The 17,729-nt window shown below is 41.3% G+C and overlaps 2 protein-coding genes across 25 annotated transcripts in view; both read right to left on the bottom strand.

Annotated features, from left to right (window-relative positions):
* The window catches only part of nbeaa (neurobeachin a), a 97,984-nt gene extending 94,155 nt beyond the window's left edge, over positions 1-3,829 (bottom strand). For all 20 annotated transcript variants that reach the window (XM_034099022.1, XM_034099028.1, XM_034099030.1 and 17 more), the window contains exon 1: positions 3,273-3,829. In XM_034099022.1, the coding sequence (XP_033954913.1) occupies positions 3,273-3,581 (309 nt within the window). In that variant the 5' untranslated portion in view covers positions 3,582-3,829. The remainder of the gene's footprint in view (positions 1-3,272) is intronic.
* A 10,772-nt stretch (positions 3,830-14,601) lies between these two features.
* stard13a (StAR related lipid transfer domain containing 13a) overlaps positions 14,602-17,729 on the bottom strand; it is a 37,631-nt gene continuing 34,503 nt past the window's right edge. For all 5 annotated transcript variants that reach the window (XM_034099050.2, XM_034099049.2, XM_034099052.2 and 2 more), the window contains exons 12-14: positions 17,408-17,625; positions 16,734-16,910; positions 14,602-16,637 (exon numbers count right to left, since the gene is read on the bottom strand). In XM_034099050.2, coding sequence (XP_033954941.1) covers positions 16,520-16,637; positions 16,734-16,910; positions 17,408-17,625 — 513 coding nt within the window. In that variant the 3' untranslated portion in view covers positions 14,602-16,519. The remainder of the gene's footprint in view (positions 16,638-16,733; positions 16,911-17,407; positions 17,626-17,729) is intronic.

Below are 17,729 nucleotides of genomic sequence, written 5' to 3'. Positions count from 1 at the left end.
CCCTGGCTTCTACAAATATAGAACATCACAACATAGTCAAAGCGAAAAAACACAGCCTGGGGTGGAAGTGGTGTACCATTAACAAAAAATGGGAGGTTTCAATCTATAGAACAGCCAGTGTAGGGCGGGAAAGAAAGCAGTGACTTCTAAGGGAAGGATACAACAAGTAAATGGATCCAACATAATGTCCTGTCCTATTGAATGTCATGAATTATATCGGTCAACAGAGGACTATTCTGGAAAACTGGATATTTTAAGGGCACATTTTGAAGTGCAAAACGAGTATGTTTTGCACCCCAGTCCGGTTTATCATCTAATGACCCCTTACATTTATAATTGATGGACCATATAGGCTTTAAATACATCCTAATACTTCAATGCAGAGAGACACATTTAAAAAGGGAAAATATGAATGAGAGGCTCAATATAACCGGCGTGTCCATGGCGTACCCCAGCTGAACATTTATGGGAGATGTTGTCGTCAGTTCCAACGAGCTTTTCACACAAATGTAGGGAATACTGTATCTAGGTGTTCATCCCTTCGGTATGCAGAGACTCCAATGAGCAAGGAGCGTTCAAATGCATGGCGGCATATATATTATTCACAGATGATCTCACTCAGAGTTTGCTCTTACCGATTGTAAATCTTTTTTCAGTATTCCAATGGTGTTTAGCTTGTGCTGGCAGTTTAATACTAGATATGAGCTCACATTGGGGGGTGGAGAGACAAAGAAAGAGCGTGAGAGAAACGCTGTGACAGAAGTTCCGGAAGTGGAAAGCAACACCAGGTGGTCGAGCGTCTGGAGGCAGGCAGTCAAAGAGCATTGTTGCCTTGACAACTGTGATGCCTTGTTGATGATAATAATAACTGAGCACCTAGCCACAAGCAGCCCACACACACACACACAACGTAAGTGTTTCTATATTGCATGTGTGCACGGCATGTACCATCTTCAACATGCTCTGTGTTAGTGGCAGCAGTGATGATCAGTGTCTTGCCGCTGTATCAGCATCAGTACAGCCAGTGTTCTGGGTAGAGTTGATTATTATTGTCTTCTCTCTCTTCTTTCTTTCTTTCTTTCTTTCTAGAGACAGTTCATCACACGGCAAAAGGCCAGCATCATGCCGTATAGAGAAGGGAGCATATCTGATTCAGCCGACAAGCCATCTGTTCACCCAAGCCGCAGTGGGATCTGATCAATACAGCCACAGTGGACGGTGCATGTGGCTGCCGTGGTCTCCCACATTGACTGGAATAATGGATCAGCTCTTGGGTCACAGTGGACTCATTGTACCAGCAGCATGACCACTGAGGTTCCTGCCTCTACACCTCTTTGTTTCAACTCTTTTAATTAAGGAGCTGGGCAATAGAATTCCCTAACAGGCTTAGCTATTGGCAGTCTCGCAACCACAACTGATTGTACAATTCAGGATTTAGCAAGTAAAGCTTGGTATGGACAACACGTAGTGCTTTCATTTGTCAGGGTGTCAGGCCTTTGTGTGTTAATGCATCAGCCCAGCATTCATAAATAAAGTGTGGGCCTAACGCAGGTACTTATGTAAAAGGGGGTGCATTTCAGTTGAACGCTCTGATGAGCTTTCCCTGATCTGATGTGTACCAATCCAGAGTCCTTTTCTCTTCCGCTGCATCAGCTGGTGATTTCTGAGCACATAGCCACTGCAGCATCCTACCACCTCATCCTCCTCCACTCTCGCTCTTCTCCTCCCCCACCCTCCCTCAACCCCCTCTCCTCCTCCTCCGCCTCCTCCTCTCCACCTGCTTTTAAATGCATGGCGCTGCCCTGCCAGGCCGGTCTATGCAGGCAGCATCTCCCTCCTCGGATCCTCCAGAGTAAAGGAGGAGGTAGAGGAACAGGATGGATGGTTATCAGCCTGTGTGCAGCCAGGGGGGTTCTAAGGGAAGGAGACAAGGTCGGAGTGAGCCAGCAAAGCCCCCCTGCTCTTCTGTGTAGTACCAATAATCGATTGGGAGATGAGAGGCGATCTGAATCTGGACTCTCTCGTCTGAATGAGAGGAAATGGTTTAGCCCAGATGTAGGCTGTCCTACCACAGCATCCATTGAGTAAATAGGCCACTGGCTACATGAAACCCTGAAATAGTCAACCTCAAGAAAGCACTGCACTGAAATCAGGTGATACATTATATCTACATTATTCTTCTTCCTCCTCAAAAGAGAATGAATACTGATCAGAGCCCCCCTCCTCATGGCAGATATGTAATATCATGCAGTGCACGCCATTGCCTGATGCATGGAGCAGGGAAACAGCCTGGCAGCATGCAGCACACACGTCCTATATCCTCCTAACGCATTGGTCCTCCGGACCTACGTTTGCTGTGCATGTTTCTCATAGCCTATGTTTCGTAACAGGAAACACCAGTCATGTTAAAACCTCCAGCTGGATTAAATCCTTATGTGTAGGATAGGCCCAACATCGCAGACACTACCTCTGATGGAGGGGCAAAGATAGAAGGGGGTGGCAACGTATCTGATCCATAGATAAAATTATCGCTGTTGGAGGCACAGCAATATAAAGCCCTGGCCGTCTCACAGACATCACTGCTTTGCGCACACGATGCAGTGGCCTGCCTTCAACAATAGGCCTATGCATAATTTTAAGCCATTCTCATGCACACATATGTCGATGGATAGCATAATGCTAGTCGGCCTTTGTCCGGTATGGATTGATTTAGTTTCGGAGCTCGATAAAACTGCATGATTACTCTCTTTAGTTTAATAAAATAATCCAGTTTGTCTCGATGTTGTACGCAACGTTGTAACGATTCGCCGTGTGTTACAACCTGCCTATGCATCACTTCAGGGTACATATCGGGGTCAGGAGAATAGCCTGCATACATACACTTTCCCCTATTCACTACTTTGACTGCAAATGTGTTAAACTCGTTGCACCGCAAACGGGTCATTTAGTCAACAATGCCAGGATATTAAACTACCCTTCATGCCTTGGTGGGGTCACATGCTTCATTCAGCTCCGCTGGGTTTTACAATAATACAGCTTCAGCCTATTTAACCTCCAACACACAGACTTATGTATGCATCTTTTTATCTGCAGAAAAGAAAAACTCCACATTCATCCTCCGAACAAACAAATGACATCATCTTCTGAAAGCCACACAACCACGGGAGTGAAGCATCGTAAATAAAACATAGCGGGTTAGGACACCGTGATTCCTCTGTGCTCTATGGCTGCCTTTCTGTGTTTTCTTACAGTTTGGTGCTGTTTGCACTCACCAGGTTCAGCACTGTCTCCACGATGTCCCTGTTGCTAACCTCCCCGACCTGGATCAGGCCCACCAACACGGCGAATTTCATCTGGATATTCCTGATCGGGACAGCGGGGTTGATCACCCCGGCCGGGAGGACCATAGTGCCGGCTGAAGACACCATCCTTTCCCCGGTGGCGCCGGAGCCAGCGCCCGCGGCGAACTGCTGCTGCTGCTGCGGCGTCTGCACGGAGGAGCCCGGCGGAGGATGGGAATCTGTGTCCGTGAGCGAAGAAGCAGAGCCCGGTGGAACTGAAACCGGCTTCTCGCTCGACATTTCCCCTTGGAAACAGGGAGGAGAGGAGCGGTCGCCGCTGTCTCTCACAAGTGCTCTACCAGCGTCTGCTGCAAAAAAAAAACATCCACTGCGCAGGAAAAACAAAAGGAGCGCGACGTTTAAAAAAAACAACTCTGAATTCACCCTATCCTCCTGAAAATGTGTAGGGATTCATAAGGCTGGGGAAAAAAGGGATGGAGGTTTGACAGAATGGTAGCCTACGCTTCTGTCTCTCTCCTCTCTCTCTCTGTCTCTCTCTCATTGGCAGGTTGCAGTCAGTGCGGTCGCCGAGGAGAGATCGCCATGTTGACGCCCCCTGTTTGCGGCAGCGCACTGTACTAGCCACACATGCGCACTGGGGAACTTTCTGGTAGGGTGCTGAAGCAGAATAACATGGAGCCATCCATGCATGGGCTACACAGCAAAGCACCAACTGGGTGATTTTTAAATCGTTTTTTTATGTGTGAATGTTTTGCGTTGGAGATTTTAATCTAGAATAGTAACTATGGGCTCAGAACAGTCTCATAATACACACATGCACACAGAAGGATTCAAACTTGTATTTCCGGATCCACACTTGTGTTTTTCAATGCACACACAAATGTGTTCCGTTTCATATACATGTAAATAAAATCCAAATACAGAACAAAGTTTTACATATGTATTTTTGATCCTCACATATTTGTTTTCCGTTTAAATCCCCTGAACCTGCAAACACAAACCGCTTCTTGTGCACGGATCGCTGTGCATTCGTGTGTGGGTCTTTTGAGACTCTCCTGACGGTCAGCCGATTCGTACTTGTAATGTTTTCTATCTATAGCCAATCAGATGTCTCCTCAATTCTAAGCCAATCACATGAGCGCGCCCCCACGAGGGTAGATTTCTTGCGTTCATGACGTAGCGCTTCATGTACGCATTTTGCGCAGTCCGGAGCTGACAGCTCCATGGAGCCTGCCTGCAGGCGCTAATGTGTCAGGACACCTCCACTCTCAGTACATTGACACTTTCCGAACAGGAAATGCACGCAAATACAAGCCTTTATATTATTAATGTACAGCGCCACTTTCCGAACCATTGATGAATGCTTATGTACACAAAAACGGCAGGCAAAACCGTTTTAAATGTGTGTTTCCTACATGGCGAATACAGCTGCTTTATTTAGGTGCTCTCTATAAAGGCCGATCAGGAGAGCTGGATCTGATCGATATGGACATAAACGTGTTACATGCTTGGCCTGTCACTTTAAGAGTAGCAGCCGCAAGGGGTTTTGGGTTTTTGGAGTGTGTGTGTGTCAAATGTGATGGCCAAGGCGAAGTGCGGAGTTATGAAGAGAGACGAAAGTATAGAGAAAGTGGTCAGAACGGGAAAAGTAACTGTATGTAGGCCTATGCAATACAGTGTCAATGTAACTGATTAGTCTGAAGAACGTGAATAAACAGAGGTTCTTCCCACGGCACACGAACGCCCCGTTTGCATCCCTTTTCCCCTCGAAATGTCTGGGCAGCTGGTTACCGGCTGACAACGAGCCAAGTCAGAAACCACCGGTGTGTAACCGAAACTACGGTTTCGGTGCCGAGATACCGTTAGTAAAAAGGTAACAAACGCGAGTGAAGTATAACCGGACGCGAGAGAGGGATCAGATCAGCTGCTGAGCTCTGCATGATCACCTGATGCTCCGCCCTCTGTTTAGCGAGCTGACCGGACTGCGCAAAATGCGTATATGAAGCGCTAGATCATGAACGCAAGAAATCATACCCTCGTGGGGGCGCGCTCATGTGATTGGCTTAGAATGGAGGAGACATCTGATTGGCTATAGATAGAAAAAATTACAAGTACGAATCGGCTGACCGTCAGGGGAGTCTCAAAAAAAACCCACACGAATGCACAGCAATCCGTGCACAGAAAGCGGTTTGAGTTTGCAGGTGCAGCGGTTTTAAACGGAAAACAAATATGTGAGGATCAATAATAAATATGTAAAACTTTTTTCTGTAATTGGATTTTATTTACATGTATATGAAACGGAACACATTTGTGTGTGCATTGAAAAACACAAGTGTGAATCCTTCTGTGTGCACGTGTGTATTATGAGACTGTTCTGAGCCCATAAAGAACACCTGAAAACAGAAAAATAAATGTACAGCAATATATACTTTTAACAGAAATTCAGATTGCAATTTAGGACGTTTGGCTTCCAGACAGAGGCTGTTTATATATTCAGAAGCCATCCATCTGTCCCACTTATCGCTGTCTCTGTTCAACTGTGGTACCTCTGTTTCCTCATTAAGCGTCACAGGTACGCTCTCCTGACACTCATCTCAGGAGAGCTATTGTGTGCTTTCTCACCTCTCCTCTTCTTTTTCCAATGTCCTCACCTCTCTTCTCTGCAGTCATTTTCACTTTTTGCACACACCTTCTTACATCACCACCTCTCTTCTTCACCCTCCTCATTACCCTTATTAAGTGAAGAAGGGAAAGGCAAAACAATAAAAAGAGATATAGGCTATAACAGAGAAGAGGCAATAATTCAATAATAAAGCCATTTCAACTTTTACAATAAGGGTAGATAGGCAGATTAAAATAATTAAACGTAAAATACAGTAATGTAAATCAAATGTCTCAAATTGATTATTTTCAGGTGCTGTGTTTTGTTGGTGAACTATAATAATATAAAAACAGTTTAGACCTAGTTGAACAAGAAGCAAGAGCCATTCGTAAGAGCTTGATAAAACCCATCTGAGTGAGCAATTCTTAAAGGTCATTTTATAATTTTCCAGCAAGGGCTTTATAGATTAAATGACAGATTAGTATCATGTTTCTCTTGAGAGAAGACCATCAACCCCTGTCATATAAAATGCAATCATGGGTACCAAATAAATCTCAAGGCAGAGTGATAGACTGAGTCCAGAAGTTGACGAGTTGAAGAGGAGGCGTTCCAATAACTCACATTGTAGTCCAACATTTGACAGGAAAACTGCCCCAACAAACCTAGTCCTACACATTTTTTCTTACAGGCACTAATGTAGAATATATTTGTATGGCAGAAATGCACTTTCAGCAAAATGTGGTTTCCTTCAGCCTGAAAACTAGCAGCACACACGGACATATGCCTTCTTAATAAAATGTTTAATGTCATGCTCTCATCCTAGGCTAGTTGACTCAAAGGTCCTGAAAACTAGCAGCACACACGGACATATGCCTTCTTAATAAAATGTTTATTGTCATGCTCTCATCCTAGGCTAGTTGACTCAAAGGTCCAGCAGACTCATGCTCACTCACACACCTACAATATCCCCTGGTGGCTGCACAGACCGAGGCTACTGGTTCACTACCTGTATAAGCCTGTTTCACACTCCATGTGTTCTTTCAACAGGACACAGCTGCTGGGTAGGATTCCCATTAGCAAAGCGACTTTACAGGCTGATTCGTCTGTCTGAGGGTGTTTTCATATCGGTATTGATGCCAGTCTCTTTGATGTCTCGCTTCCCATTTTTTCTTGAGATGCTGAACGTTGGCAGGGGGTGAGAGGGTGGGGGTGACATGGGAGTCCCATTTACTGGCTGTGTGTGAGCAAGTCACATTTGGCACAGGTGCACATTTGAGATTATTTGAGGATCTTACAGATGAGCAGGGGCCATATCATTTTTTTGTTGTTAACTTAAACAGCACAAAGGAAATGAAGGAGACAATCAAACATGCACTCTGTCATATGCACACTTGCACATAACGCTTGCATCTGTTACACACTTTCCTCACACTCATAGAAGCAATTCCAATCTAACACATGCTATCTTGCTCTCTGGTGCGCAGATGTGGGTACACACACACGCACACACACACACACACACACACACACACACACACACACACACACACACACACACACACACACACACACACACACACACACACACACACACAAAACCACAATAGCACTCTCTCACACACAAACACACTCCCCTTTGTTTTCAGACAAAGGCCTGCTCCTGCAGCTTTGTCATGATTCCACAAAAGACTTCTTTAGGAGACAGAGAGGTCTTAACCGGGATCTGGCTTGTGATTGGGTAAAAGAGCTAACATTGTTCTATTCTTACCCCTCCCTCACCTTCAGTAGAGGTGCAGTACTTCTGGGCAGGCAGTCATTTTCCTCTCTGTTTCGCTGCACTTTTGAAGAGATGTGTGGAGGTGTAGAGCCCATGCCATGTGTGGGCCGATGATCAGAGAGCTGGAGCTTCAGAAGAGACCGGGACTCACTGAGGATCAGGCTGAGAGAGAGCAGCAGAGGTGACGTCAGAGAGGGTTTGAGCAGTGCATACTGGAGAAAATGCTGTTTATTTCATGGCTATTTCTTTTCCTCATCGTGGTTTTGGTAAGATTTGGTTTGACAAGTCTCTTCTGTCAGCTGTTATCCGTTGAATGACTGATGATCACACTTGATATGAGCAGCAGGGTATCAGGGTAAAGGTTTTCATTTGAGATGTTTCAATTCTGTTTCCAGATCTCTGTCTATGCTATTAGGAACAATACAAAAGCAGACCTGTTGATGTATGGAAGGATGACCTCAGATAGTCATGAAAACAGAGGTAATAACTTCCTGTTTTCACAGACGGATGTTAGTCATCATCAAGATTGCTGTGCCTGGGTGTGCATCCATGTACACTCCTGTGTGTCCGTGTTCGTGTGTTACAAGAAAGAGACTGATAGAGATAGAAAGAAATATTACAGAGCCGGTATAACAGAAATACCTGCTTGTATTGTAATGTGTCGAATTAAGCTGCTGTGTTATTTAGTGAACAAAGAGATTTTCTACAAAAATAAGAATTTGATCAAAACAGCATGAGTCAAATCGAATGCCTGAGTTTCCAAATTATAATTGACCAATTATCATTGATTTTTAAACACAGACTGTAGTAGATACACAAAAGCCCTGTGGCTGAATTATCTTTCGAAAAATTATTTTCAGCTTTTGAACAAAATCTAATTTTCCCAATAGGGAAGAGTGGAATTTGGGTATTTTCCTTGTCCTTTGCTGTCTGTATACTGAAGCAATACAACTACAATCTTGAAAGCTATTGAAACAACATTAATGGTGTTAAAAATATCTCCATGTTAACAATTATTTTCCATCCACTTTTCGTCTAAAATAATTTATATCCTCACTGAGGTCATTATGACTGGATTTTCTTATTGGATCCTTTACTTAGATCCTCCGCAACCTCGGGACTAAATGCTTTCAACAAACAGGTGCATTCACTCGGTTGCTCTTATACTGGAGGAATTGCTGAAGACAATCCTCAAAGGACACTAGCTTATTAAAGTTTAAAAGATAAAAGGAGTGCCTCTGCATCAGTATGAAGGAAAGAGTGCAAGAGAAAAATAATGCCATCCTTCTAAAATCTCATAACCTCAATATTGGTCATTGTCATGTTTTAAGGATTACACACTTCTTCGTGAGTTTAAGAAGATTAGACCATCTTTGCTCTTATGACTCCCTTTCAAAGCCCCTCTGGATGAATTCAGAAGTGTGCAGTGATGAAGGTTTAAACACGCTTCTTGTATTTCTTTATCAAGGAAAATGTGCAGAAATAAGGGATGGAAAGGAACAAAATGTCCAAATAGTAAATATTTTTAATAGACAAACTTTCCCCAACCTCATTTTCATGATCCAAAATGAGGCAGTGGTCCATAGTAACACTCTCTTTGGCCTGGAAGGCTGAGATGAAGGAGCCAGTTCTTTGACAGGAGTCACAACCTGGGATCAAGGTCTTGGCTCTTTGACTGCCCAGAAGTGCAGGGCTCCTGAACAGGGTTAGAGTTAGGGGTCTTGAATAACCCAGCTGAGATGAAAAAGGCCCCTCAGTTTGTACTGTACAGTGTTTGGCCCTGATGACTATCGAGTTTGCAAGGCCAGCTCTGCAAATGTGTACCCTATGAGAGCAGTGAACAATAACATCTTGTTAGCTGCATCGGCCCTTCTATTGTCAGAAAACATGACAATTATCCAGTATGGCTCAATCTCTTCAACCCCAAGACCCTCAACCCCCTGATGAGTCAATTATGATGCCGTCAAGCATTGTTCCAACCCTCAGAACCCTCATATTAGAAATTCTACTCAGGATTTCCAAAGATATCAAATATGTCACATTGAATTACTGCATAACCATATGGACAACACAACCAGAATCTACTATGAGGTGTTTGGACATTTTAATCAATACAAAAGTGTGATAGATTTAGAGGCAGTGGAATAAAGTTGTTCTTCACAGCTATCTTTGTTAAACAGTATAACAAAAATGTGTTCCATATTCAAAGTTATGTTTAGGTTAATTAATGAATTATAAAGGGACAGAGTTAAAGCCCTTACACACACGCATTGTAGTGTATATGGTATCAGGAGAACCATATATTGTATGTACGAAGTGGACGTATCACCCATTTGAGGCCTCAAGTTTGTCATCTTTTTTTTGGAACAAGCAGAGACACCGAAGGGAGGAGTAAAGTACAATTGAAGAAGATATTTTTAGGCAACTTAAATATTTGAATCCGACTTTCGTGAGCTGAAAACACAATGTGAAAGGGTTGAGTTGTAAGACAAAATCACTCACAGCACCCAGATCTGACAACACGGATGTAGCGACCTGTCAATCACATGTTCACAAGCATACCCTGCTTTATCACATATTTCATTATAAATGGGACCATAATGACCTAAATCATGCACTGTAACTTTTATCCATGTATTTTTCCTTAATGTTTATTTGATTAGCTTTTCTTTTTTAATGCTTAATGTCTTTCATTTTTTTTTTTTGTAAAGCACTTTGAATGGCCTTGCGTTGAAAAGTGCTCTATAAATAAACTTGCCTTGCCTTGCCTTGCCTTGCCTTGCCTTGCCTTGCCTTGCCTTGCCTTGCCTTGCCTTGCCTTGCCTTGCCTTGCCTTGCCTTGCCTTGCCTTGCCTTGCCTTGCCTTGCCTTGCCTTGCCTTGCCTTGCCTAAATGAACCTACTGCTGTATTAAAGAAGACTAGTAACTGAGACCATAAACTCATTAGAAAAATGTTTACTGAGGTATTAATCAAGTGAGAATAGAGACAGTTTCTGATAGACTTGTATCCAATCTTTTGTAACCACTAGAGTGAGAGCAAGAAGCAACTTGAAGGAAAGCGTCGCTTTTCTGATACAGAAGCTCCCCCTGGTCTGGACAGTGGGTATATGTCAGTGTGCAGTCTTTTTCAACTAGCTGGTGAACAAAGGGGAGCATTTAGCAGCTAAAGGGCGAGATATTTCCCTCAGGAATTGATGGAAACAGAGCTAAAAGAGAGTGAATATTGGACTCATTCATCAGGTGCCCAGACACAAACTCCAACTGAATTATAAATATATAGCACATTGTGAAAGTTCCTAGCAACAATCAGATCAAGTGTCAGATTTTCTGAAAAAGAAATATGTGGCAATCTTTGAAAAAAGCTGAGTGCCATTAAAATATATATTTGTACTGGGGTTTTTTAATTTCTCAAAGTCAGATTCTAGCTTGAAACAAAAACATTTTGCATCAATCAGTTTTCAAGTATGTACAATTTAGTTCATAAATATTGTTTTGCTTTATTGCTTGAGCAAGGACATATGAACCTTTTAGATACCTGGCTTTTTCAGTCAACAGACAAAACATGTGTTCAACCAGATGGTAAGAGGATCATAACTATATATTCAGAACGGCAGTAAGTGGCTTTTTAAAGATAGCTGTGTAAAGATTATTGAGAATGAAATGTGTTGCTTTTGTATCTGCTGTTTAATTATATCTGCCAATGTTATGTTATGAGTCTTTTCAATGTTATTTTATGTTTTTTGTATACTGTTGAACTAACCTTTATGTGTATTAAGGGAACATTAAAGTTGTATTTGAAAAAATTAAATCAGTTGCATAATAAACTCAAATAACGGTGATACACGAGAGGCACAGACTCTGAGGCAATGGTCCCAATTTTGCTCCGACCTCCAACAGACCTCTCTCGCAGCATATTCAGTCCCAAAATCAGATGTTACCGGAATAATGGCTGAATTTCTATTCGCTTTTTCTTGTTCCAGGGTCATCGTTTAATGGATGCTGAATCACCGATATGGTTCACATTCAGTCAAAGGAAAGGAGCCCTCCTCAATGTTATTAGTTCCCTTTGTTCTTTTACTGCCATAACAAGTCCAAATCTACCCCTGCTGTGAAAAAGGGTTCCATCAAATGCTGTAACAAATCAGTTATCTATCGCACTACAGAAGCAATTTGGATAAAAGTGTCCACTGCTGGCATGCAGTGTTTTTTGAGAAACCAACTCTAACTAAAAATATTAACATGAAGAGCACTGAATATGCCCTCGTTCACATTTTGTTATAATAACCCCAAATATTTATTCAAGTGTCCAGTTTTTCATTCACTGGGGGTTTCTATGCTGGTGTAACACCTCCATACAAGCAAGGCTTTAAAAGACAATTTTATAAAGAATGTTCCATTGTCATGCTCAACTTCTCAGCTATGACAGTAACAAATGTGATCAGGGACCTTGGTAACTCAAGTACATATGTAATACTAAAAACAAAGTACCACATCTTCACAGATATGTGTGCTTATTATGGCAAAACATTTGGTTGTTTTTTCCTCTGGAGCAGACTGTGCAGCAGTGATGAATTCACATTTGCTGAAAAACAGATCTAATACTAACAAGCTGCAGCTGTCGACCCTGTACTGAAATTAAAGGACAGTTTTTTTTATATCGCTTCTTCTAAAATGTTTAAAACACATGCTTCCCTAATTTTTAACGGTGCATACTCTTGGCTATTGTATGCCAATACCAGAGCATACACTTAAGACTGTACACACCACTGGCAACATGGTCTCATCAATAATTCATTCATTGGATAATTGATTCAGTAATGACCTTATCATGGTTGTCTGAAAGAAGACAGTGGATTAGCCATTCTCAAAGGAGATACATCTGTTTCTCCCTGTCTCCCTGCCCTGCTTTATAGTGTGAATGTGTTTCAGATAAAGAGCAACGACATTAATACAAACATTCAAAGTCTAACACTACAAAATTCTGTTCTACGGATAGTTGTAATGTTGTAGTTCTCTTTCATGATTGGAGATAAAATATCTTGTTTCCTAAACTGCTATTTTGGTCTGTTAATTAGAAAGTTACATAAGCAAGGCCAGGTCAAAATTACTCCTACAATAATTTTCTAATATCTGTGATAGAAGAGAAACACAAGGACAATAAAAGGAGAGCAAGATAAAAACGGATTTGTTTTGTGATATCTAAAGTCTATAGAAAAGTTTGCTATTTAACCCTTTGAGCTAGTCTTTCTTAATTAAAAGATATGTTTAAAATATGGTGCATAAGAGTTTCTTTTAAAGACCAACATATTTATTAGCAAACTAAATCTACTATGGTGGCCTGTTAAATGTAACGCAATGCTCTGAACAACACAGACAAGAAACGATCTTGCCGAGTGAAGTATGTTTTAAGATAGACTAGACAAATAAACTAACAAAATAACTAACCTATTAAAAAAGGCATTACAAATAGCAAAAGTAATATTTGGTTAGGCACAATTTACAATTTAAAAACATTTTTGAAAATGGCATGAGCGTTGGACATTTTGAGTGAAGGGACATAAGGGGGGTATCTATGTCAGTGGAATTTTGTATAGCCTACATTTAATATTCAAAGGGTTTCGAGCCTCAAATGTTAGGCCTGTTAAATGATATAGAATAAAACCTGAAAACTCAGTTTGACTTGGCAGCCATGTTTACCTTTGGGCTTGTGAGATTAGCATTTAATCATTTTCGGGTTTTATTCGGGTCAATTCTGAAAACACAGGCATAAAAACACATCTTAAAATGAAAAGTTACTTACACTTTTCGAGGACTCCGCTTAGAAATAAGAGGGGGAAATGTTTAGGCCTACTATAACTCGACAATATACAAGTTCTCTTCAGTATCAATTGAGTAGGCCTACTGCAGCGATTTGTTTGTACAACCATGGCTTTATTCCAAACAGAAACTGACAATAGTAAAATCGGCTGACTTTTAATGTTTAATTAATTAATACGAAATGCCGTGAGACTGGGTTGGATAGACATGCACTTCTTGTTTTTTTCCAGAAGAGGTCCCCCTCAAATCCTTTACCAGGGTCACCCGGTCTGAAAAACAAACAACAAAATTGACGATTTCATAAATCCCTCTGGATTGTATGTGAACATTAAGAGCCAGAAATGTCAAATCAAATTTCACTTTCTTTTGCACAGCCCTTATCTCCATCATTTCCACATTTGCTTAGAAAATCTACCTCTCCGGGATTAAGTGGATTTGGTTGGGAAAAAAATCAATGCTTGATTCAACCTGTCAGTAATCCTTTTTTTTCAAAGTGTAATTTGCAACATGGTGTTCCTCATTTATCAGACTCCATGGAGTAGTGGAACTAGAGTACACCCACAGTGCAGACAATCATTGATATTCAGGAGCTGTAACAGTGTGCCCTACTTTCTAGATAAAATCACTGACATGTTTAATGAGGTGGAAGTTAAAGCAATATTTCACTCAATTCAGTGTTGTTTAAAAACAGCAGACACCTATCTTTAGGTGAGCATAGTGTGTGTTAAAACCATAGACTGTATAAAACACCTTCACTGTCCTCTGTGAAAGTCCCCATTTAACACGGCTAAGTAGGTAAATGGGATTGAGTATTGATTGCGAGCTGGTAGTTTCTAACATCCATCCATTGGAAGGACGCAGAGGGAGAAAAGGGAACATCTCAACAGAGAGAACCCCCTGGTGATCTTCATACACTCTAGTTATCTTTAAAAAAAACATTTAGCATGACATACTTTCCAGTGTTTCATGACCTTCAGACTCCAGTGGGGCAACAGCACCACTCAATGGACTAAAGAGCACATAACAAGGAAAATATGTTGTGCGATGTACATGTATTTGCTGTTAAAATCATAGACTGCAGAACATTTACACAGAAGACAATGTTTCTGTTTAATTCTTAGATTTTTTTTATTCTCTTTGTTCAGAAAATAATTGTGTTTTCTGTCACAAATAACAAGCATAAATCACCCTGGTCTCAGCTACTCAGCTAAGATTGGAGCCTCTTCCCACACAGCCGAGGGCTCACGTCGAAGTCAATCACTCATGTAGTCTCTCTCATACACACATATTTACAAACACTCACACATGCCAAACTGTTCCCCAGCAAACAGCATCCACGCAGGATTTTGGTGGCACTGTAGAGATATTGTATCATAGCAACACCATAGCAACGCCTACAGCTAAAAACAAAGAAGCAAGCTTCAGTCTGATATTGCTTAGTAGGATGGTGTATGGAAAATTCACATTTCAGCATATCAATATGATAGGAAGACCCTGAAAAGCTATGGTGTTTTATCTGCTGGCACAGAAAGCGTCAAATGTATTTACAATACAGGCTGTATCGTATATATATCTAAAATGCAGATACACGGGCACATCTATGCAAACACACACTCACACACACAATTTCAAACATGCTTCCCAGAAGCAGTGAAATGGTCAAATGTCTTAGACATTGTATAACATGACAGCAAATAAAAAGTAATACAATATATTGATATAATGTCAATATTTTAAATTTAAAATAACATGTAGATAATATTAACACTGAAAAAGGACTAAAATAACAGTGATGTCTTACACAATGTATCCATAACTGCACGATGATGGACCTGATGGATGTTTGCCCTTTCTGTGATCCAGATCCCTCATGTGTCTGTGTTTCCTGAACAACTGCACTTTTCACAATAAAATGCTGACATGCAACCATACTGTACTAGTCCTGGTCATTCCTAGTGACAGGGATTTTCTTCAGAGCACTAGGATTCATCTGTTGATCATAATCAAGCCTAAGTCTCAAATGTGCATTTGTAAGTCATACAGTTTTTGTTAAATGTAATTTTGGATAAAAGCAGATAAGGGGTGAATGGGGATTTCCTTTTTTGTGTCTATTCAATAAAACACAAGAATTCAAAATGTTACGAAACAATCAAATTCAATCCAATTAGTAATGCACTGTATATTCCACTGGCAGGCTATGTTGGGGGGTGGCGCAGTGGATTAGTGCGTTGGTATTCGGATCAAGGGAGCACATGTTCAAACCCCACTGCAGTCAGCATGTCGTTGTGTCCCTGGGCAAGCCACTTCACCCCAAATTGCTCCTGTGGGGACTGTCCACAGTATTGAGTATGTAAGTCGCTTTGGATACAAGCGTCTAACAAGTAACATGTAATGTAATGTTGCATTTTAAAGAGATGGAGTTAAGATGGAGTTCTCAAATAAATCAATACAAATATAGGTATTCTACTTCAAGTAGGATTAAAGGTTATGCACAATAACATCTGTTATTGCGGTATGAAATTAATGTGTTCTAGGCCATCTTTTTTGGCAAGACATTGGATAAGTAAATGAGGATTTGGAAGAACAACCCAGAGCAATAAATATAAGAAATACTAACTATGTGCACATTCTCATTTCCCTGATAATGCAAATGTTTATGATCCAATTATATGAAACTTCAATGGCTATTCAAAGAGAATCGAATGAGCTGTTTCATATCTTGAATTAGACACCAGAGTTTTCTTCTTTGGGCAAAAAGAATTGCACCAAAAGTCATTATTTATTATATAAATAAGTAGTGATATGTTGTTCTGTATAATTACTGGAATACATGACAGAAACACTCCCTTTTCTGTGTGAGAATGACTGTATCTAAATACATTATGGTACAGTTAAGTTCAGTGTGGCTCAGCAGCGTGAAAAGACACTCCAGTCCTCTGCCGTGATGATTCCCATCCTCACTGGTCCTCAGGCCCAGCTGCTCTGGCAGTGTGCCCCAAGATAGAGCTTGATTTCTGGGGTTCAGGTCTTCAGCTCTGGGCTCATCGGGTCAGGCGGGTGAAAAGAGGAGCGGATCCTCTGGGCCTCATTTACACACATGTCACCAAATGCTTTGTTGTACCATTCTGGAGATCTTCCCCTGTGACAAGAATAGAAAAGAAAGCATGTTAATCAATGCAATGTTTGTTAAAAGCCTGACTATGAGCACTTGAAGGCACTTAAAGTCCGCCCACACCTGAGATCCACTCTGGAGATATGTGTGAGCCTGGTCCTCCCAGTCCCACAGGGCTCAAGGAGGTATTGGGACTCCAGCACCACCCCTCTCACTGCTCCCATGCGTGGGCTGTCATCATGTTCGACAGACACACACACCAGCGCACAGGAGCCCTTACACAGGTCTGTACGCCATGATCTGAGGGGGCGGAGAGACAGAAAAGTGATTGCAGACACACGTTTCATGTGGGATTGTGAGACATGTTGGGTAATGTATTCTTATCAGGAAGCAGTTTAACATCATGTTCATTGTTAACTAATCTGCAGATTATTTTCTTGATTTACCAATACATTGTTGGTCTATAAAACATGAGAAACAGAAGAATTTTCATAATTGTGTCTGATCAAAACCAAAATACTGAACTTACAACATTTCCAAATTTGTAAAACTGGACTATTCATTTCTGGTGTTTTTGGTTGAAACAAGACGTATAGCTTTATAAGTAATTTATTTACTTTCGATGATCAAATCAACCAATGGTACAAGCTTTTTTACACGGTATGGTATGATACATATAAGGATTTATGTATTTAAGGGAATTTTTGAGCAGGTCATTTTGAACAATAAAACAATTTTGTTGGTCTATAATTCCAAATCACAAAAAGCATGCACATTTTAAATTCAGTAATTCTCACCTTAGTACCACATAGTCACAGCTGGGTACAGGGGCCATGTTGTGGCAGGAGTACTGGTACACGTCTGTCTGTTTATCCAGCGTCTCCAGAACCTTCTCCTGCTGCAGCTCAGCCTGCCACAGGGGGCGCTCTCTCAGCAGCCGCTGCAGCACCTCGGTGGGAGCTGCAGACACCTCAACACACACTCGCCACCGCCTCAGAGGATTACCATCTCCCACCTTACACACAAACACATATGAATGTTACATTTAATGTGACAGAGTACAAAAATAGCTCAAACGTAATTGATCATATATATCTTTTAACATGTACAGTGTGTAAG

Source organism: Pseudochaenichthys georgianus, chromosome 14, assembly GCF_902827115.2.
Source record: "Pseudochaenichthys georgianus chromosome 14, fPseGeo1.2, whole genome shotgun sequence".
Lineage (NCBI taxonomy): Eukaryota > Metazoa > Chordata > Actinopteri > Perciformes > Channichthyidae > Pseudochaenichthys > Pseudochaenichthys georgianus.
Note: the sequence above shows the minus strand (reverse complement) of the source record. Positions and strands in the feature narration are given on the sequence as shown.